This window comes from Sander vitreus, chromosome 16 (genome assembly GCF_031162955.1).
Source record: "Sander vitreus isolate 19-12246 chromosome 16, sanVit1, whole genome shotgun sequence".
Classification (NCBI taxonomy): Eukaryota; Metazoa; Chordata; class Actinopteri; order Perciformes; family Percidae; genus Sander; species Sander vitreus.
In genome coordinates this window covers 9342305-9359401 of record NC_135870.1, presented here as the reverse complement: position 1 = coordinate 9359401, position 17097 = coordinate 9342305, and the positions used below count along the sequence as shown (strand labels likewise).

Here is a 17097-nt window from a genome sequence, read left to right as displayed (position 1 = left end):
AGATTGTTAGTTCTCGCGAGAACGGCGCTTGTTATTGCCACAGATAGCATAGCTAGGGCGGGCGAGTCAAGTTGTCTAGAGTTCTGCAGTGAACTGTTGTACTGCGATGGATGCTCTCGGAGCCCTAGACGAGGCAGAGAGGCCTCGACATCACCCTTTCCTAATAGGGGTCAGCGGAGGAACCGCCAGCGGCAAGGTCGGTCCTTTTTTAGCTAGAGGATCTCCCGACTACGGAAATTAGCATCCCGAGGAGCTTAGCTAGCTAGTTTAGTTTAATTTGCTAGCAGCGCCAACATTAGCATTTATCAAACTGTCAAACCAGCTGGCACGCCCCCCTTGCTCTGCCTTTTCTTAACATTATTTCTTAAACACACTAGAACTGTCATTGCATGTCTATCCTGCTAATATTTACTGTCTTTACCAACACTTGTGTGTGACCTTTACACCAAAGAGCGTCACACAGCTAACTACCTGCTGTAAAGAATTTGTCAATTCCCTCGCAATACCAGACCGCGAGTCAGCCGATAAGGTCACAGATCCTCAGGACATTAACACAAGCTGCATTTTTAACTTGCCTTTGCTAGTTTAACCTAGTAAATAAAGCATTATGATAAGTCATAAATACCGGTAGCTGAGTATAATTTGTCTGCCTCAGTCAACAGTTTGCGCCAAGATCATGGAGCTCCTGGGCCAGAACAAGGTGGACCACCGCCAGAGGAAGGTGGCGATTATAAGCCAGGACAGTTTCTACAGAGTCCTGACTCTAGAGCAAAAGGCGAAAGCACTGAAGGGCCAATACAACTTTGATCACCCAGGTAGGCCCCAGGCTACAGAGTGGTCTTTTTCCTGTCCAGTTTCTTCACAACAGCACACACCTCTATGGGTTTAAAGACTTATAACAATACAAGTGCACCTGTAATGTCCAACCAATCCTATTGTTGATTTCTTTTTGTTTTACATGTTATTTAAATATCTCAGTTTCATCAGCGGTTATTCCGGTGTGGATTACACGTGCTTTATTAAAATGTCACGCCTGGAATTAGAGGAAGTAATCTACAAATGTGGTTGTCAAACTGCAGTGACAAAGATATTTAACAACGACGGGGAATTCAAGAAATACTTGTACATAACTGCACTAACATCTACCTAGTAGTACATGCTACTCTGCCAACACACATGCTGCTGCAAAGAATCTTTAACACTGGGGCTTTGGCTTCCTGGACCGTTTGCTAGAGCTTAGCTGTGTGATAATACATTTTCCAAAACACTTTAAGAAGTTATTCTAAAGCATGCACTGTATGTGTATTCATTTCTGATTTGTTTGGCCTGCATTGGCTGATCATTATGGCTCTCTTATACATATATGTCAGTATATTGTTTACATGCTGCGTGCACTGCATGGATTTTAAAATGTCTGTTTCTTGCAGAGGCATTTGACACCGAGTTCATGTACAAAACCTTAAAGGACATTGTGGAGGGAAAGGTGGTTGAAGTGCCAACGTATGACTTCGTCACACATTCCAGGTAGGAAGGAAGCATTCCACTTTGATTTAGCCCTGATGACAAATCTTCTACTTTCCGTTTTTTCCCTCAACTAATAATTGTCATCAACATTGCCTCTGTGCGAACACTGTGTGTCTATTTCCAGGCTTGAAGACAGGATCACAGTTTACCCAGCAGACGTGGTCCTCTTTGAGGGGATCCTGGTCTTCTACCCCCAGAAAGTGCGCGATATGTTTCACATGAAGCTTTTTGTGGACACAGATTCAGACGTCAGACTGTCTCGCAGAGGTATTGATGTCTCCCTCACACAAAATATTTCAAATGTAGTCACAGTATATCAATAATTTGACTTTGTTTTCCTGTAGTTCTCCGAGACATGACCAGAGGGAGAGACCTGGAGCAGATTCTTACGCAGTATACAACATTTGTCAAGCCTGCTTTTGAAGAGTTTTGTTTGCCTGTAAGTATGATGGGTTTCACTGATTGTGTGGCTATTTTACAGTGTCCAACCTTTGTCAACATACCTTAAGACATTTGGTTCTCTTTCAGACAAAGAAGTATGCAGACGTCATCATTCCAAGGGGGGTTGACAATATGGGTAAGTGTTTTTTTTTTTTTTTCTTCACCCAATTAAGCTTTTCTGCTAATTTCTCCAGCATGAATGCTTGACAAATCCTGTCTCTCACCAGTGGCCATCAACCTCATCGTACAGCACATCCAAGACATACTGAATGGTGAAATCTGCAAATGGCGTACGTCCATTAACAGCCACGCGCGAGGCTTCAAACGGGCCATTTCTGAGCAGGGTGACCTGCAGAACGGAGCTACTAATCCTGCAGGAAAGAGGGTCCTGCTGGAGCCCAGTTGTCGGCCTCACTGAGACTGTGTGGATGCATGGGTGGACCGATGTGTCCAGACTGTGAATATAAGCTTCACGTTGGGATTGCTACTACTGATTTGTGCGGGATGGGTCAGCACGTCTGATGCCAGTCTCCCCCTCAGTGTTTTGTTTGTTTTTTAAAGAAAAGTATCCACAATCCTACTTTACAAATATTCAGTGCTGCAACCTCATAATTCACTGTAATAATTGTTGCATAAGCAGTATGCTACTAGATTATGCTTTTCACATTAACAGTCTTCCATGATAGTTTGATTTTTCTGTGTTGACCGGTTACTGAGATTGAGGCTAATATCGTTTACGGTAGGAAGTGTTATTTAAATGTTTGTCAGTCATGCTTTTGCACTTTGTACTTTTTTTGTTTGTTGCTGGAGTAGGCAGTTTTTATGGAAAAGACAAAAATACAGCCCTTGTCCTGCAGCTCTCCCTTCTCTGTCCTAAGCCCTGAAACGCTTCGCAGATATTGCCAAGTGTTTTCAGACTCTATGATAAGTCCGTTTTACTTTTTTTCTTCCCAATTGCTTTGCAGTGTAGGCAGTGCCAATGCTGTAATAGCAATTATTTTCCACCATTGAATTTAGGCCTTCACCATCTGAAGGGACGTGCACCTGCACCTGCATTTGTAGAACAGCCAATAGGAACGCATTCTCTCTGAAATGACCTTTTGATTGGCCAACGTCTCCTGTCACGGGCTAGTTTTTTTGTTGTTTTTTTTAAGATTATTTTTTTGGGGCTTTTCCCTTTTTATTATAGCGACAGTGGATAGACATGAAGGGGGGGGAGAGAGATGGGGGATGACACGCAGCAAAGGGCCGCAGGTCGGATTCGAACCCGGGCCGCTGCAGGACTCAGCCAACATGGGGCGAACTTACTGGGTGAGCTAGAGGCCGCCCCACAGGCTAGTTTTTCCTAAAGCCTGACAACAGAGCCAAGAAGAAGTGCAGAAGTTCTCTCAGATCACTTGAATTACAAACATGCTGAAATGTTATTATGGGATTTTTAAAGCCAAAGAAGAAGAAGAAAAAAAAATAAACTGCCTAACCCAGCTTTAATTAAGATTATATTATATCCTGGTTTGTTTTAATTTATTTAAATCAATTTAGGCCAGATTACTGTGTGGTGTAGTAGTATTACACCTAGATTGTTATTGAGTGCTTCCTTTTAATTATTTAAAGTTGAATACATGCCTTAATATTTCTGAAATCCATTTGTCACTGACCATTCTGTAAAACAAATAGAAAAGTCTTGACAGCGAAAATGAAACATCTAAACCAACACAGTGTGTATAGAAACAGAGCGGTTTGTTTTATTGGAGTTTGAGAGCACAGTGTGATGTGTTGGTATTGACCATTATCCCAAAAAAAAAAAAAAGGAATCAAAATGATTTACTACAGCACATTTTGGAATGACAAACGCACACAAGTCACTGAGGACTTCAGTCACACACAAAACACGTTCACACACTGACGTGACTGGGACATGATTGTGATTGCCTGATGGTTCTCTACACTTGAACACGGCACACAATGATTCAGTATGACTTACATAGATCACAGCATCTTTAGTAATTTATCTTTTTGTGTTTTTGCTTTTTTTTAGTGCACATGTATGTATGGCACTTGGGAGAAGCTAAGCTCTTCTCATAAGCATAAACATCCTTTTTAAGAACAAAAAGGAGCAGTATATAATACATTTCATAACCATACATGATTCTTACACAAAATGTTTCAAAACAAACGCATAGGTTCCAGTCTTTAATGGTCATCCTCTCTTACGAGTTCAAATCCCGGCACGCCCCCAGCCCATTCCAGGGTCTGCAGCCTGCGTGTCGACGTCACAATTCAGGGCGGGCCGCTCTCGAGGTTCTGTTTGAGGGGAACTCATGGGTCAAGGAGAGGGTTGCAGAAGATGACCAACAAAATGGCACATACATACAAAGGAAGAGGAAGGAGCAACTCGGAGAGCGATGGACCATTCAACTCAATCTCTCACACACGCACGCCAACAGCTCCACTCTAAAACAGAGAGCCCAGGGAACAGACTTTGGTTATTTCCGTAGCGTCTCCCTGTCTGTTCTGTGTGATTCTTCACTCTTCCTTAGCACCAGGCTTCCTCTTGTTTCACCTATTGTCACTGCATCTCTCCCCGTCTAAACGCCGGAGCCACAGTTATCCCAATTATAATCTCCCAGAGCAGCCAAGCTCTTTTGTAAACCTTGGCCACGCTTCAGTTGTCTGTAGTTTGTTCTGCATCCCCCCCCCCCCACAATGAGTTTCTATTAGCTTCCATTCGTTTTTCTCTCAGTCTGTAGTAAAGTGGAGTTAGTGTCATGAAGCACAGTTGGAGGTCAGTCTCGGAGGCCCACAGGGCCCTATGTCTTCTCCTCGCGTTCCGTCTTGCGCCTGGTGATGTTCCTGGGCTTGATCTTCAGCGACAGCTCCCACAAGGCCTCCTCTGCCAGGTGGTCGCTGAAGTCGTTGAAGAAACAGACAATGTCTTCGTTGCGCTTCAGCTCGTAATGCCTGATATGAAAAGAGGTGGAGGTTTGATTAATGCAGTAGTTTATTAGAGAGAAAACAAACAGCCCATGTGGCGATGTCAGCGATGCTTTATGATATTTAAATTTAATGAAAAACAAAGCATTTCCCTGCCAGTGGCAAACAAAATGACATTCTATTACTTTGATTAATGTTAAAGCTTTCTAATGATAAATCAAGATCACGTGTATCTTTTCATCATACTATACATATATGCAGGGTGCGATTTGTGAAAAACGGGGGGGGGGGTTTGATCACGCACAAAAACAAAACGTGCAAGAATTAAATCATCCTTCCAATACATTACATTGCATGTCATTTAGCTGACCCAGGTCTCGCACACCAAAGGCATGTGTCATATCCACTGTGCCGTCACCACCCATCCAATACCACGGATAGCGCCACTCGGCCAGGCATGTCACGGAGCTCTGTCGCTGCTAAACACAACTAGCAACTGCCGCTCGGATTTTATCGTTTTAACGAACTATAGACCGTTCACGTTACAGCGCTTGACTTAGTTTAAAATACTTCTATTTTAGGTATATAATGGTCTATTGGTGAAGTAGCATTGATCACTTTGAGGGGCGAGATACATCTGTCCCCACCTGGGACAAAAAAAATTCAGCAGAGGCTGGGATGTATAGACCAGAAAGGGGAAAATCCCACCCATCACCCATTCCCCCCCCCCCGGGCAAATCGCACCCTGCATGTTTCCCAGTGGACTTACACTTGCTGAAAGCGCCGCATGCTGTCTAGAATGTTGAACTGCTGCCAGCGTTTGGAGAAATTGACCTTCCCGTCAATGAGGTCAGGGTTACCCAGGTGCACGAAGGTCAGGTCCTGTAGAATGAGACCCCTGGGAGAGGGAGGAGTCATGTCAAGTTGTGGCTGTCAGATAAAACATTTGTACGAGCTCAAACGTTTGTTCACTTACAGGTACGGGATGCACGGAGGCTCCACCTCAGCCAGAGCAGCTCGGTATGCTCTGAAGGAGGAGGAGCTGTCAATCAGCGTGCAATATTCCTCCAGTCCCTGGGAAAAGAAAACGGTGGGATGTGAGAGAATAGCGATACAAACAATCATGATACTGCTCTGTGATTATTGAGAGCAGGTGTGTAGATTCAGAGACGACACTATCGTTGGGCTTCTCTCTTTTTTTACATGCTGATACTTAACATCGTAACCTCACGATCCTCTTACCTCTGACGTCTGTTTCTGCCACTCCAATCTCCTGATGGGGGCAGAGTCCAGGGCAGACAGTATTGCCAGGTAGGAGTTGAAATTATTCAACTTTCTTAAGTGCTGTGGTAAGAGATTTGTACAAATGTTAAACAACAAGGAAATCAACATGACAATTCAGATATTTAAGTATTATGCTAGTGTCACATTGCCAGACTAGGTCTGGCTAGTCCACACAGAGAGAAACGTGCTCTGGTTTATCGGCATTTCTTTAAACCAATCACAATTGCCGAGACAGAGCCACGGTGCTGCTGCAAAATACCACCGGGAAGGAACTTGTACGTTCAAACGTTGTTTTAGTCGTGCAACAGAAAACTCAGATTGGACAGATAGTCTAGCTAGCTGTCTGGATTTACCCTGCAGAGATCTGAGGAGCAGTTAACCATAGTCCTCATGAATCAACCGGAGTTTAGAATTACAATGCAAAGAAAGCGGGAGGTAACGGGACATCCGGCCGAAAAGAGAGTCATCCGGCAGAATTTCCGGCGGCACTGGAGCAATTCCGGAAGTGGAACGTCGTGGATATAGACTAAGTGTTATGTGACTAACCTTCATTATCTTAATGAACTTGAGAAGCAGCTTCTCTCGGTCTTGGGCTTTCTCCTGCTGAATTATCAAAGAGCGGACCCTACAGGATGAAGAGAGATAAATGGTGTGGTGACAACAAGATGGCATAAGAAGGAAGCCATGAATGCCAATGACAGAGAGCGAGATGTGACGGCATGACGTTTGTGGTTTTCGGTCTCACCAATAGCTCATGTTGTTAAAGTGCTCTGTGAACTGAGTCAGGTTCGGACTCTTCTCCTCATTCTGCTCCTTGGCCCAGAGCAGCACCTCGGGAATCTGAAGGAGAGCGGGACAGAGTTATAGTTAGTATAGAGCTCTCAAAACACAATCAATGTCAACATACTGGGCGAAATGACACAATGAAGCCACTGTACCTCAATTTTATAGAAGAGCTCAGCATCAAGAAGAGTGAGCTGATCGGCGATCTCATGACTGCGGAAGTCATGGAGAGTTCCAGGCCTGTTAGGACACACGCATCTATTAGGTGATGTCTTCAACTCTACAGTCTACCATGGCAATTCCTTGTGGTGCAGCTAAATGGTTTCACAGAAAGTCTGGTCATTTTGTAAAATGAACCCAAGAGTTTAAACCTCACTTTGCTATTGAATACCAACTAATTTCATCTTTCATCTTTTAACTAAATTAGTTAGGGTTATCCATGCCACCCCGACGACTGTGTACGTTTAGTGCATGTCACACTGTGCGTGATGGGTCGAATAAAATCTTGGTGTCAGGCTGTACGATATCAACTTGCAGAGTGTCAGATTGAGATGAAAGTATGTGGAAAAGAATATTTTTGAAAAATTGGTTGTAACATTGGATGTTTTGTATTTATGGTCATTTATATTTCTCTTTCTCTCTCTACATTTCTGTATGAGTAAATATCGTGTTCTGTGAAAAAGTATTTTAGTTTTATGGTAATGTGTTGTAAATGACACATGATTAGAATCAAATGCCACAGTTTGGGGAATAAAGCATGGTGTACTAGAGAATAGCTGTTTAAAATATTGGATTTAATGGAAACATTATCAAACATTTGAGAGGAGCCATTGTAAGATCTTATGGTGTATGAAGGCCGTTCCAGCAGGCGATAAACAAAACACTGTCCGTTCGCCTCAAAAGGTGCTGAGCCAGAAATGGCTTAAATGAAGCGTTACATTACACTTACTATCCCCACATGCCATACCAGTCTTGGAAAAAGCCGACCCTTGACTCCCACAGTACCTTGCAGAGACCCCTCGGGCAGCGAGCGGCTTGAGGGAGTTCGTGTAGCGCAGCAGCTTCCTCTGCTCCACCTTATCCAGGATGTTCTTGCGGAGCACGCGGGCGAGGCTGAGCTCGCCATTGCACACCAGCGTGAACACCAGGTCCATCAGCTGTTTCAAGATGTCCTCTGTCAGCTCCACCAAGCTGGAGGACGGAGGAAGAGAATGATTACATTTTGGATGGGGTAAACAGAGGAGAGGAGGGAAGAAAGTCATTAAATTGGTTGTTGATGGTCAGACGTGCACGGTTATGGCCATAACGACTACATTAAAAAAGGGAGTTTTGGAACAAAAAGAGACCGCTCTCCAGATGCTCTTGCAGAACTAGGGACATATTTCCTGTTTATAGCTGTAGGCAGAACGATAAAGTAAAGCTCTTAGGATGAGTGAGTTCAAATAAACATTATGCAAGGCTGCGATTCATTGTCTGTAGGGTAATATGGCTGAAGAATTACTGTTACCGTTATATCCCAGCATCAAATCAATCATTCATGAGTTTACACGATACAGTTTGCCTACAGGTGTCAATAACAAGCATCTCTGAGCATACTGGTTCCCAACATTTTTTGGCTTATGAACCTTTAAAGTGAAGCAATATCTACTCGTGACCCATCCTTACGAGTTAGTATGAGTGTGTTCCCTCCTCAGATGGTTTGACTTGAGTTGTTTTTATAAACCAGTAAAGGTAATACTATCAGATGTTTCACAATAAGTCAGAAACATATATAATAACCTAATTTGTCCGGCAGAAATATGATTTGAATTTTCTTCTTGGTCATTGAGTACATTTGGAATACATTTCTTTAAAAAATATCGACCAAAATAATGGATTAGTCTTATTCAACACAATAGCAATATCCATGTTTCTAAACCTACACATGCTTTTATTCATTGATTCACTGTGAGACCAAGTTTCTTCTCCATATACTTGGAAACATATTTCCCTGAGGAGGAGAAAAAAAGGTCTTCCCCAGATTTACTACTCACCACAGTTCATCCACCACACGAACCAGCACAAAGAATGTGTTCTTGCTGACTCGCTTCTTGAAGGTGTCCGGGCTGTGGCAGAACCTAGTGTATGTGCTTTGTGGTCAAGGACAAAGAAAACGATGCTACATGTGGTATTACAAAATACAATTACACGTTAAACTAAAAAGCTCTCGCACATATATGATGCTTCATCAGGCGATGAGACAAGATGTGTGAAGTTTAAAAAACAAAACAATGCATTGACTTTTTTTTCAAATAAAATATTAGGGTATAAAATAAGACTCCAATTTAGGGAACCCAGTCATGGCACAACAACTGTTGTTTCCTTTATGCAATGTAGGTCTCTTTCAGCTTTACTGCATGTAAAAAATAAATAAAAATACATCATAACATAGCAATCACTGTCAGTTCTATGGAGTAACAAGATCACGCCAGCTGCTCTGTGAGCTAGCCGATAACAACAGTGACAAAACATTACACGTGGAAGTTTGCTACTGGAGAGCCAGCTTTTTACATCATGAGGGGAAAATCAAGGAGGGAAAAGTTCATGGTTCTTGCTCTCTTTAGGTACCAACAAGCAAGGCACACGATCACAAAAAGCCCCAATATTTTCAGTAGTAATCTAGACTTCAGTATCTATCAGTGGAGCATTACAGTTGCACTGGAGGTCTCCATCTATAAATGTTTGTAACTGAAAGAGCCGAGTGAGAGCAAACAAGTCTTTTCTTGGTAAATAAGGATTAAAAACCGCCTTCTGCTAACTAGATAGCGATTGAGCTCAGAGTGACATGTTTTGTGATTTGAAAAGGATATCTGTAGTGTAGCTTCTTAATGAGGTCCTCGGGGGTTATAAAAGTCCTGTACGTAGTTAGAAAGGCTTCACAGTACAAAACAAGATCTGTCAAGCAAAAACAGAAGAGGAAAAAAAGCAACATATATTTCAGTTGAAGTGCAGCCAGAGCTCTCAATTAACTGAAAACACATCATCAAAGGTGAAGGATACATCCCCGGACTGACACTTCTCAAATAGCTGAACCAGAGAGAGACTGAGGCTTTTAAACGCTAGTCAGATGAGCAGATTAGAAAAGTAATAACACATCAGTCAAACTACAGAATCCCACTTTACAAATAAAAATAAATCTTTCTTTGAGTATAAAATGATTGCAAGTCTGTCAAGCAAGCATCAAAGCTGTGCTAGTGACCCAGAAGCCCAGTAACGTACTCAGCTGTCCATAACAAACGCACGGGGTGAGCATAAGTCCTCATGTGTTCTGTACTGTACCTTTGCGATCCGTTTCTGTAGCGTGGACTAATAGAATATCTCCTGATCCAGCACGAACATCTGGGCCATCATCATTCTGGGAAAATTAAAGAGAGCAAGCGAAGCGCAAAGAATTGGAGAAAGCGAAAGACAGAGAGAGTTAGAAAGAGGGGGATGAGATTCAAAGCAGGAGAGGAAACGAGTGGTTAGAGTTGATGTGGGCCGATGCAGTCTAGTCCAAAATGTAGCTTGCACCTTTCCTTTTTCTGCCTGTTGTTTTCGCCCCCCCGTCCTGCACCAGCTCCTCTGATGACGAAGAAAAAGTCAGACTTGTATATGATAAAAGCCCCACCACTGCAATATATCTTCTGTAACAGCTCTAAATGTCATCACAGGATATGAATGTTCCCTACTCCCATTTCTGATCCCCTCCCTATGTCCTTTTGTAAATCATTGCTGTCACATTGCCCCTAACCTTGCAAGAGTGGAGGATTTTCACACATCTGTCTGTCAGACTGCACCACACAGGACAAAGGAGGAGGTGGTGTAGGAGGAGGGCGGTTTGTGAATTTCAGCTCTGCAATTTCCCATACTTAACTCCAGAGGGAAGTAATGGCTATCAGTGGCGCATCTCAGGATCTGATTTTACATCTGAGTGACTCACAGTGACCTTTAGCCTGCGCTGGACTAACAAGATAAAATGGGCTTTGTATGCTGATTTCTAAAAACAGTGCACAGCATCAGCGGTTGTCTTACTTCCTGTTTTAGTGTTATCCTGCTCATAATCTCCTTGTGGTCAATGAGGGAGAGCTCGTCCACGTCTTCCTCATCGCTGCCAGCCGACTCTGTTGACTTCTGCCTCCTAACACACACACACACACACACACACACACACACACACAGTTATCAGCAAAGAAACCATTACTACTTTCTCTGACTATAGCTATACTGCATTCAGGAGCTGAAACTTTGACAATCGATTATTAATATATATTTTTTTATTTTAAGATTATTTTTTGGGGCTTTTCCCTTTATTTGAAAGTGGATAGATATGAAAGGGGGTGAGAGATGGGGGATGACACGCAGCAAAGGGCAGCAGGTCGGATTCGAACCCGGGCCGCTGCAGGAATCAGCCAACATGGATACCTTTGGGATTTGGACTGTTTATGACTTGGGCTTTGGAAAATAAAAGTTGTTTTTTTTCCACAAATTGGCAGCTTAATCAATACAATAGTCATCAGTTGTAACACTACTACATACTAATTCTAAGCAAGGTTTAAGTATGTAGTGTGTTTACACTGGAAAAGTGACAAAATATAGTATACTCAAATTGTGTTTCTGTAAATAGTCAGTCTCACTATTCTCCAAAAATGCAACGCGCAAAGGGAACAGAGAAGCTTCATTTGGACTTTGTGGCAGTTTGACTGACACCTGACAGCTATTTCATCATTTCTTGTATGCTGATTTTTCATATACTAACTTCATAAACAGTAGCCTACACTATTAGTATAGCACAGTAAATACTGTACACAGGTACCATGTGGTATGGAAGTGGAAGTGGGACAGAGCGTATATCATTTACAGGATGTAAACATTACGACCCTTACCTTTCCTTGTCCAACGCCTCTTTGCTGTTGGTGGATGGCATCTGAGGGGTGGGGTCTTGAAGTACATTGTCAGCTGTGATCGTTTCCTAATCATGGAGGGAAACGCAATAATCAACACGTGTACTGTAGGTTACATGGTAAATGGTTCCATGCAGTGACAGAAGGCTGGCTATTGATGAGATCGTATGAACCATCAGTGCATGCAACCCTTTTAGTGAAAGGGAGGATGGATGCACAAAATGTTTATACCACTATGTTTACAAAGTATGTTATGCTGATGGGTAAAATGTAGCTTTTACCTCAGTATTAGCAAGGAAAACCCCAACAGATGAGACCCAAAACAGAAAGACACCAGAGGGTAGAACTCATTCACGCTGAAACTGCACCAAATGTAAAGCTACAAATACAATCCCACACTCATACATTGTTTCTTTTGCTTTCACTTTACATTCGCATACAAACCCAAACATACTTCAAATACACCATGAATGTACACTTTGGCCCAAGGGAATACAAGCACAACCACACACTGTAAAACATGCACAGGTGCACATAAGCAGTTATGGGGAATGTTATTGGAAAATTGAGAACCAGTGAACCATTGAGAATCCCTTTTGGAGTAGCATCGGAACAAGATTAAATGCTTGTTACAGTTGAAGTGCAGCCAGAGAGACAGCAATCACCAGCCAGAACAACATACATAGGGACATCTTTTCCACAGACACCAACCACAGCACATAAGTCCCTCGCAGACAAACCTGTGAACCTGAAATCATGCTCAGTCAGGTTTGGCTACATTCACATTCCATTTCAGTGCCATCAGTTCGAGAGATGAATCATTAAGAGCTGCTCACTGCTGCGAGTGATTTCTGCCAGTCAAACAGGCCTCCTTACTTCAAATACCTCGCCGCATTTTGAATTGATTCATATTCCTGAAGTGATGGGACGTGTAAATGGAATTGACCTTTCACCCGTGGCGGTCAGCTACTTACTCTGAGGGAGAGAGGCAGCTCCCCATTGGCCTGGCTGGATGAGTACAAGTTGACGTACTCCCCCTCCCCGCCCTCATCATTTGCACTCTCGCTCTACAGGAAAAGAGGAGGGACACAAACCCAGGCATGAGGGAGCGGAGAGGGGCACAGGGTGTTTGCTAACAGACGTCAAGTGTGAATATGTGGCTAAGGAGGAAAGAAAGCAGCTAGCTGAGGTTTGGTATTGTACAGTGAGCGGTATGTTTTCCAGCTCAGTATCATCAGGACCACTAGGTGACACTAGAGTGTGTCATTTGTAAAGATAATAGTGTCTACTGGCAAAAAGAACATGCAGTGCAACATGCTCTACTGGGATTCTTTGAAGACCAATAATCAGACAGCAGACAGTTTGTGGGCAGTGATAATGACAACAAGATGCCACTAAGTGAATGAGTCACTGTATTATCATCTGAGCACCAGTACTGAACACCAAACTGCTGTTATCTAAAACCAATCTGCCAAGGGAAGCGGTCCAGTATCACATTTTATTATCTGTCTTCGAGAGCTGGTTCATAGAAGTATCCTGCCTGTGCTTCCGACATCAATCCTCTGAAAGCTCACCGCTGAGGTGTGGAGAGAGTCAGTGAGAGAAGACTCAGAAGGAAGACAGACAGCAACAGAGCCCATTGAGCCAGCCAGGGAACCGTTGGGCCCGCCCCCGCTGCCATCCAGAATGGTGGCATTGGTCAAGGCAACCTGGTCCAAACTCTGCGATTGGTGGAAAGAAGGAAAGCAGGAAAGAAAAAGAAAATAAAAGACAGTATGAAGGGATCAGAGAGGTGAAGACAGAGCAGATAGAAAAAGAAGCTGAAAAAGAGTAAGCAGTGGGGGGGGGGGGGTGTCCTTATTCTTCAACACCTCCATTAAGCTTGGACTGTGAGAGTGATGTGCCTGAACATGAAATGCACTGCACACACATACACTCACCAGTGGCAACAGTAACCTCTCCAGTGAGATAACGTGGAAGATGGCAAGACAGAAATGTTCAACAAGGAAATGTAGATACAGCAAGGTCCAGTAACAGTAAATATGTGTTTAGGCAGGAGATGTGGTGAGTGTATGTATGTGCGTGTGTGGCCAGCTGAGGAGATGCCTGTCTGCAGGGTGGTTGTAGTAACCTGTTTTAACATGTTGCACATATCAGCCCTGTTTCAGAATACCAGCATAGAGCGGTACGTACACTGATAAACACCGCGCACGCGCGGCTGACACATACATGCACGTGTTCATGCACAGACACGCAGGATCAGCGGGAAATCAAGGCCTCTCACTCTCCTCTTTTTCATAGCAGCCGTCTTCAAAAAAAAATACTGTCTATATTAACAGCAGCAACACACACGGGGAGATACACTTTTTCTTGCACTTTCCACTCAACATATGCCCCCCCAAAACACATCATGTCCCCAGGAGTTGAGGAATGTAAACATTCCACAGAAACAGACAAACGGGAGATGTGGACGTGTGTGTGCATTTAGGGTGTGGGAGGAGGTTACAGCATGGCGATGGAGGGGAGACTAGACAGATAGGAGAAGGCAGAGAGCGTGCGGACAGCGACTGGCGCTGGAGTATGAAAAAGACGAGGAGAGGAAAGAAGAGGAGCAGAAACAAGAGGAATGTGTTTTCCATCAGGTCCATCTGGTGCTGCATTCCACTGGAGATATCCTGAGGGAGATCCACACTGTGCCTTAGGGTGCCTCGCAAACCATGGGGTCACCACGGGTCAATTTTCCCAAAATACTGACCTAACACATAGCCAGGTCCGCTACGGGGTCAGGGTCAGGCAATAACTAACTGGAATATAGCACCGATTAGCTAAAAGCTAATTAATTAACAAGAACCGGTTGATGGTTGAAACGTTTCCAGTTAGGCCAACAAAGGGCTATGTTGTTATTTATAATCCCCAATTAAAGGCCTGACAGTCTCTTGTGATATTTAGATGGGCTGCTCCAGACACACAACTCACTGAGGCAAACGGAAAACAAGGAAAGGGTCAAATAATTACCTGTCATGTGGAGGAATGCTTCAGTGCAACACACAAACTTGGCTAGCCAGAGGCAACAAATAACTGCACACAGTCACGACCAAGCAAAGCACACATTCATTTTATCATATCTAATGCCTCAGCTAAACAAAAACACACAGCAAAACAACAAATTTACACTGTCAAAACAAATGCACACATGGATGGGTGGATTAAGAAAATGAAGGACCACACAGCAACCAAACCATGGCCCTTGAGGGATGGCCCCATCAGAAAAGGGGCAAGGGGTAGAAAAACAGACTGTATCACATATGGAGCACACACACAGGTCAAGATGCCCCTGGACCAGTCCAGGACCACACAGCACCCACACCAGAGTGGAGAAATGGAGGTGGAGGGATGGGGTTCAAGAAGTTGGGGGGAGAAGAGACTTACCGTGGGTGCGGTCAAGGAAGCTTGGCCAATCAGGTAGGAGTTAGAAACGGACATGCTGAGGCCCAGCCCAGAGCCTGCCTCCTCCATGGCCGCTACAGACGGCTGGAGGTGGCAGGAGAGAGAAGAGGAGGAGGAGGAAGAGGGGGAGGAAGAGTGGGAGGCCTGAGAAGGAAACAAAGCGGAAGAAAGAAAGGTAGAAAAGATAGAAAAGAAATTCAGTAAGAGTAATTGGGGTTATAAAGGCAAAGAGGGGAAAACAGGGTGTTAAGGGAGAAAAAAGAAAAAAAGGGGACAGTTGATTACACTAGTAAGCAAGACTGAATTAGAGCAGATTTAATCAAAGTTCAGCAGCAGAGGAGTGAAGTTGAAGTGGTGGAAGCTGAGGAGGATTCTGGTAGTTTGGCTGAGAAGCATCGGCTTACTGGCTGTGGAAGTAAATACAAGTGCTACTACATTTAAGTTAGAGTTCTTTTTAGAGAACCCTAATTACTAGAAGGGCATATGACATGTACAGGTCACACACATTTATGTCTACTGTGACAGTCCAATAAACTTTCTTTTAATATCCTGAGCTTTAAAGGCTTTCCAGAAATCAGGCCAACTAAAACACGTTTTAAACAGTGCCAATATGATCTGCTCTGGTTTTTTTTTCACCCATTTCCTTATCCAGGCAGCAGCTGAAATTACTTTTTTTTTTCCGCAAAGCCGCATAAAGTCGCCAAAGCGTGTAAGCCTGGAACATGGGTTTATGGTGGAGGCAAACCGGCTTATTCCACTGGGCCACGAGCTCATCAAGTCCAAAACATGAGGCCAGATTATGCCTTGCGGCAGGAGCAGAGATGAGTGCAGTTTGACTGTACGCTCAGACAAAAGAATGATAAAAATAAAAGCTGGGCACAGGGCTCTAAATACACAGTTGTGGTGGCAGAGAGAGGACAATGGATAAAGAGAAAGAAGAAAGACTCTCTGAGGTGGCCTGGGTAGACTGCCACTCAACCACAAAGTCTATTTTCTTTACTGGGCTATAAACACATATACATGTATATGATACTGTACATCCAGCTATACCCTGGAGGAGTGTGTCATCTGTTTACTGTCTTCATTACTACACATCTTTAGGCCAACCACAGATCAATTTGTCACCTTCAAATATGTATGGCAGGCATTAGTGAGGGAAAATAGGCAAGTGTGTTTCTTTGAGAGACCCACGGACCAACTACTGACCATGCAATATGTTGCTGTTTTTTGTAGCTCTACAGTGTGATAATTTAAGGGAAATCCAGAGGACTACCAAAAATCATGTAACCATGAAAGCTGCACGAGGCTCATGCAACTTGTCCCAAGATACGTTGTTTTGCACGGGTTCTCGTTTCCCTGAATCAACAATGAAGGTGGGGAGGGCAAAGTTAGCATGACCCATAATGGCCACATTTTGAAATATACCACAAATAAAGCAAAATCTTAATTATTTCTCCATAAAATGTTGTATTCATAACTACATAAGCTACAATCAAAGTTAAAAAAAAACCATCTTAAGGTGGTATTTATTAAGAGTTCATCATTTTAAAAACTCAGCTAACGTGCTGCTAAACTGGGATTGGTGCACAGAAGAAGTGTCATCACCTTCACCCACTTCAAACCAGTGAAAAGAGCACTGAGAAAAAAAATGCATTAATGTGTAGTGACAAATAACGATAACCAAAATTGTTCTAATTTTGGCAGAATATTGTGTGTTCATGTCGGACTCCATCACTCTGTAGTACAAAGAAGAATTTGTCAATCT

General features: G+C 43.4%; 2 protein-coding genes across 12 annotated transcripts in view; one reads left to right on the top strand and one right to left on the bottom strand.

Annotated features, from left to right (window-relative positions):
* The first annotated feature begins 23 nt into the window (after window positions 1-23).
* Window positions 24-3678, top strand: uck1 (uridine-cytidine kinase 1). Its single transcript, XM_078271765.1, has 7 exons — window positions 24-196; window positions 656-815; window positions 1428-1524; window positions 1649-1791; window positions 1869-1963; window positions 2053-2101; window positions 2193-3678. The coding sequence occupies exons 1-7, from the start codon at window positions 107-109 to the stop codon at window positions 2381-2383; spliced, it is 825 nt and encodes a 274-aa protein (XP_078127891.1). The 5' UTR covers window positions 24-106; the 3' UTR covers window positions 2384-3678.
* A 7-nt stretch (window positions 3679-3685) lies between these two features.
* Window positions 3686-17097, bottom strand: part of rapgef1b (Rap guanine nucleotide exchange factor (GEF) 1b) — a 46565-nt gene continuing 33153 nt past the window's right edge. For 7 of the 11 annotated variants that reach the window (XM_078271760.1, XM_078271757.1, XM_078271758.1 and 4 more), the window contains exons 11-25: window positions 12860-12952; window positions 11868-11953; window positions 11017-11122; window positions 10516-10566; window positions 10282-10357; window positions 9813-9897; window positions 8997-9089; window positions 7969-8154; window positions 7119-7203; window positions 6926-7020; window positions 6727-6805; window positions 6139-6240; window positions 5873-5970; window positions 5666-5794; window positions 3686-4923 (exon numbers count right to left, since the gene is read on the bottom strand). In XM_078271760.1, the coding sequence (XP_078127886.1) occupies window positions 4773-4923; window positions 5666-5794; window positions 5873-5970; window positions 6139-6240; window positions 6727-6805; window positions 6926-7020; window positions 7119-7203; window positions 7969-8154; window positions 8997-9089; window positions 9813-9897; window positions 10282-10357; window positions 10516-10566; window positions 11017-11122; window positions 11868-11953; window positions 12860-12952 (1515 nt within the window). In that variant the 3' untranslated portion in view covers window positions 3686-4772. Of the gene's footprint in view, window positions 4924-5665; window positions 5795-5872; window positions 5971-6138; window positions 6241-6726; window positions 6806-6925; window positions 7021-7118; window positions 7204-7968; window positions 8155-8996; window positions 9090-9812; window positions 9898-10281; window positions 10358-10515; window positions 10567-11016; window positions 11123-11867; window positions 11954-12859; window positions 12953-13459; window positions 13607-15314; window positions 15477-17097 lie in introns of all 11 variants that reach the window. The other 4 variants (XM_078271764.1, XM_078271759.1, XM_078271763.1 and 1 more) reach the window with 3 other exon arrangements.